This window comes from Salmo salar, unplaced genomic scaffold (genome assembly GCF_905237065.1).
Source record: "Salmo salar unplaced genomic scaffold, Ssal_v3.1, whole genome shotgun sequence".
Classification (NCBI taxonomy): Eukaryota; Metazoa; Chordata; class Actinopteri; order Salmoniformes; family Salmonidae; genus Salmo; species Salmo salar.
Window position 1 is genome coordinate 206,365 of NW_025550312.1, and position 4,679 is coordinate 211,043.

At 50.3% G+C, this 4,679-nt stretch overlaps 1 protein-coding gene across 1 annotated transcript; it reads right to left on the reverse strand.

Annotated features, from left to right (window-relative positions):
• Positions 1-2,222: 2,222 nt before the first annotated feature.
• LOC123739281 (basic proline-rich protein-like) lies at positions 2,223-4,349 on the reverse strand. Its single transcript, XM_045713714.1, has one exon. It carries the CDS (start codon positions 4,347-4,349, stop codon positions 2,223-2,225), a length of 2,127 nt encoding a protein of 708 aa, XP_045569670.1.
• Positions 4,350-4,679: the final 330 nt, after the last annotated feature.

A 4,679-nucleotide genomic window follows, 5' to 3' on the forward strand; every position in this document is an offset into this window, starting at 1 on the left:
GTATATATAATCACTACAGATAATACTATACTGTATATATAATCACTACAGATAATACTATACTGTCTATATAATCACTACAGATAATACTCTACTGTATATATAATCACTGCAGATAATTATCTACTGTCTATATAATCACTACAGATAATACTATACTGTATATAATCACTACAGATAATAGTATACTGTCTATATAATCACTACAGATAATACTATACTGTATATAATCATTACAGATAATACTATACTGTATATATAATCACTACAGATAATACTATACTGTATATAATCACTACAGATAATACTATACTGTATATATAATCACTGCAGATAATACTATACTGTCTATATAATCACAACAGATAATACTATACTGTATATAATCACTGCAGATAATACTCTACTGTATATAATCACCACAGATAATACTCTACTGTCTATATAATCACTACAGATAATACTATACTGTATATAATCACTACAGATAATACTATACTGTATATAATCACTACAGATAATGCTATACTGTATATAATCACTACAGATAATACTCTACTGTCTATATAATCACTACAGATAATACTATACTGTATATAATCACTACAGATAATACTATACTGTATATAATCACTACAGATAATACTATACTGTATATAATCACTACAGATAATACTACACTGTATATAATCACTGCAGATAATACTCTACTGTCTATATAATCACTATAGATAATACTCTACTGTATATAATCACTACAGATAATACACTGCTGTATATAATCACTACAGATAATACTCTACTGTATATAATCACTACAGATAATGCTCTACTGTATATAATCACTACAGATAATACTATACTGTATATAATCACTACAGAATATACTATACTGTCTATAATCACTACAGATAATACTATACTGTATATAATCACTACAGATAATACTATACTGTATATAATCACTACAGATAATACTATACTGTATATAATCACTACAGATAATACTATACTGTATATATAATCACTACAGATAATACTCTACTGTATATTTAATCACTGCAGATAATTCTATACTGTGAAACAAAACAGCAGTACACCAATCAATACAATATGAATCAAAACAGCAATAAATTCAATGTCAAATAAACCAATCAGACAGCGGCTAGAGCATTGGGCCAGTCAAATAAACCAATCAGACAGCGGCTAGAGCATTGGGCCAGTCAAATAAACCAATCAGACAGCGGCTAGAGCATTGGGCCAGTCAAATAAACCAATCAGACAGCGGCTAGAGCATTGGGCCAGTCACCGGAAGGTCGCTGGTTCCAAAACCCAACCCGACACGATGAAACATTGGCTGATGTGCCATTGAGCAAGGCACCTGTCCCTAATTTGCTCCAGGGCTCTGTTCTACTATGACTCTGATCCAGGGCTCTGTTCTACTATGGTTGACTCTGATCCAGGGCTCTGTTCTACTATGGTTGACTCTGATCCAGGGCTCTGTTCTACTATGACTCTGATCCAGGGCTCTGTTCTACTATGACTCTGATCCAGGGCTCTGTTCTACTATGGTTGACTCTGATCCAGGGCTCTGTTCTACTATGACTCTGATCCAGGGCTCTGTTCTACTATGACTCTGATCCAGGGCTCTGTTCTACTATGACTCTGATCCAGGGCTCTGTTCTACTATGGTTGACTCTGATCCAGGGCTCTGTTCTACTATGACTCTGATCCAGGGCTCTGTTCTACTATGGTTGACTCTGATCCAGAGCTCTGTTCTACTATGACTCTGATCCAGGGCTCTGTTCTACTATGACTCTGATCCAGGGCTCTGTTCTACTATGACTCTGATCCAGGGCTCTGTTCTACTATGACTCTGATCCAGGACTCTGTTCTACTATGACTCTGATCCAGGACTCTGTTCTACTATGACTCTGATCCAGGGCTCTGTTCTACTAGGGTCGTACTAAACATGATATATATATATATTCAGTGTTAACGGACATGATGCCGAGGTCCACGTCGGTTCTGTCAGCTTCCTGTCAGTATCTTGGAGCGGACAGTCATCTGGTTTCAGACTGATGCACCTGATAATTCATGTTAAATGTTGCTGATATACAGTTCAGGGTGTAGAGATCGTATAATGTACCTTTACTGTGTACAACTGGCTCAACTACGTGGATAAACCTTAATCCCTTTAATCCACTCTGGGTCTAAAGTTTCTAGCCTGGCTCTGAGAGAGGATCTGCATGGGGTCGTCTCGCTGTTCTGGGTTTGAGAAGAATAGTATGTCTTGGTTCTCTGTGAGAGGAGACGTGCTGGGTCTCTGTGAGAGGAGAGGGGCTGGGTCTCTGTGAGAGGAGAGGGGCTGGGTCTCTGTGAGAGGAGACGAGCTGGGTCTCTGTGAGAGGAGACGGGCTGGGTCTCTGTGAGAGGAGAGGGGCTGGGTCTCTGTGAGAGGAGAGGGGCTGGGTCTCTGTGAGAGAAGACGGGCTGGGTCTCTGTGAGAGGAGATGAGCTGGGTCTCTGTGAGAGGAGAGGGGCTGGGTCTCTGTGAGAGGAGAGGGGCTGGGTCTCTGTGAGAGGTGAGGGGCTGGGTCTCTGTGAGAGGAGAGGGGCTGGGTCTCTGTGAGAGAAGACGGGCTGGGTCTCTGTGAGAGGAGAGGGGCTGGGTCTCTGTGAGAGGAGACGGGCTGGGTCTCTGTGAGAGGGGAGGGGCTGGGTCTCTGTGAGAGGAGATGAGCTGGGTCTCTGTGAGAGGGGAGGGGCTGGGTCTCTGTGAGAGGAGATGAGCTGGGTCTCTGTGAGAGGAGAGGGGCTGGGTCTCTGTGAGAGGAGACGGGCTGGGTCTCTGTGAGAGGGGAGGGGCTGGGTCTCTGTGAGAGGAGATGAGCTGGGTCTCTGTGAGAGGAGATGAGATGTCCTGGGGCTGGGAGGAGCTGGGGCTGAGAGGGGCTGGGGCTGGGAGGAGCTGGGAGGAGCTGGGGATGGGAGGAGCTGGGGCTGGGAGGAGCTGGGGCTGGGAGGAGCTGGGGCTGAGAGGGGCTGGGGCTAGGAGGAGCTGGGAGGAGCTGTGGCTGGGAGGAGCTTGGGCTGAGAGGAGCTGGGGATGGGAGGAGCTGGGGCTGAGAGGGGCTGGGGCTGGGAGGAGCTGGGAGGAGTTGGGACTGGGAGGAGCTGGGGCTGGGAGGAGCTAGGGCTGGGAGGAGCTGGGGCTGGGAGGAGCTGGGGCTGAGAGGAGCTGGGCCTGGGAGGAGCTGGGGCTGAGAGGAGCTGGGGCTGAGAGGAGCTGGGGATGAGAGGAGCTGGGAGGAGCTGGGGCTGAGAGGAGCTGGGGATGAGAGGAGCTGGGGCTGAGAGGGGCTGGGGCTGGGAGGAGCTGGGGATGGGAGGAGCTGGGAGGAGCTGGGGCTGAGAGGAGCTGGGGAAGGGAGGAGCTGGGGAAGGGAGGAGCTGGGACTGGGAGGAGCTGGAGCTGAGAGGAGCTGGGGCTGGGAGGGGCTGGGGCTGAGAGGAGCTGGGGATGGGAGGAGCTGGGGCTGAGTGGAGCTGGGACTGAGGGGAGCTGGGGATGAGAGGAGCTGGGGCTGGGAGGAGCTGGGACTGAGAGGAGCTGGGGCTAGGAGGAGCTGGGACTGAGAGGAGCTGGGGCTGGGAGGAGCTGGGGCTGAGAGGAGCTGGGGCTGAGAGGAGCTGGGGCTGAGAGGGGCTGGGGCTGGGAGGAGCTGGGGCTGGGAGGAGCTGGGGCTGGGAGGAGCTGGGAGGAGCTGGGGATGGGAGGAGCTGGGGATGGGAGGAGCTGGGGATGGGAGGAGCTGGGGCTGGGAGGAGCTGGGGCTGAGAGGGGCTGGGGCTAGGAGGAGCTGGGAGGAGCTTGGGCTGGGAGGAGCTTGGGCTGGGAGGAGCTGGGGCTGGGAGGAGCTTGGGCTGGGAGGAGCTTGGGCTGGGAGGAGCTGGGGATGGGAGGAGCTGGGGATGAGAGGGGCTGGGGCTGGGAGGAGCTGGGAGGAGCTGGGAGGAGCTGGGTCTGAGAGGAGCTGGGGCTGAGAGGAGCTGGCGCTGAGAGGGGCTGGGGCTGGGAGGAGCTGGGAGGAGCTGGGGCTGAGAGGAGCTGGGGGTGTGAGGAGCTGGGGCTGAGAGGAGCTGGGGCTGAGAGGAGCTGGGGGTGTGAGGAGCTGGGGCTGAGAGGAGCTGGGGGTGTGAGGAGCTGGGGGTGTGAGGAGCTGGGGCTGAGAGGAGCTGGGGCTGAGAGGAGCTGGGGCTGAGAGGAGCTGGGGCTGAGAGGAGCTGGGGGTGTGAGGAGCTGGGACTGGGTCTAAGCTGAAGTTGTCTTTCTGTGGATCATCCATATGGTTTCTCTTGGAGAGAGACATCATCTCTGTTTTCTTTCTGATAACTGTATGATGGATCTTTAAGCACATCGTCATCCAGCCCACATGGATCACTGTCCTCACAAATCACCCTGCTATTAGCAGACACTTTGAGCACGTTTCAAAACAATCTGAGGTGAGCTAAGGTTCAGAGTGTTTCATTCAGCACAGCCAAACCCGGCTGTGACATCAGTTACCACGCTAGAAAGACCTACATTATCATTCCAGTGCACCGGACACATGTTCCTATGATGTAAAATGTGGCGTTGCTTTGCCTTTATTAATAACTGACTCGAATTTCTACCATTT

Coding starts and splice junctions, on each gene's coding strand:
- LOC123739281 (XM_045713714.1), bottom strand. CDS start 4,349: ATGGATGATCCACAGAAAGACAACTTCAGCTTAGACCCAGTCCCAGCT.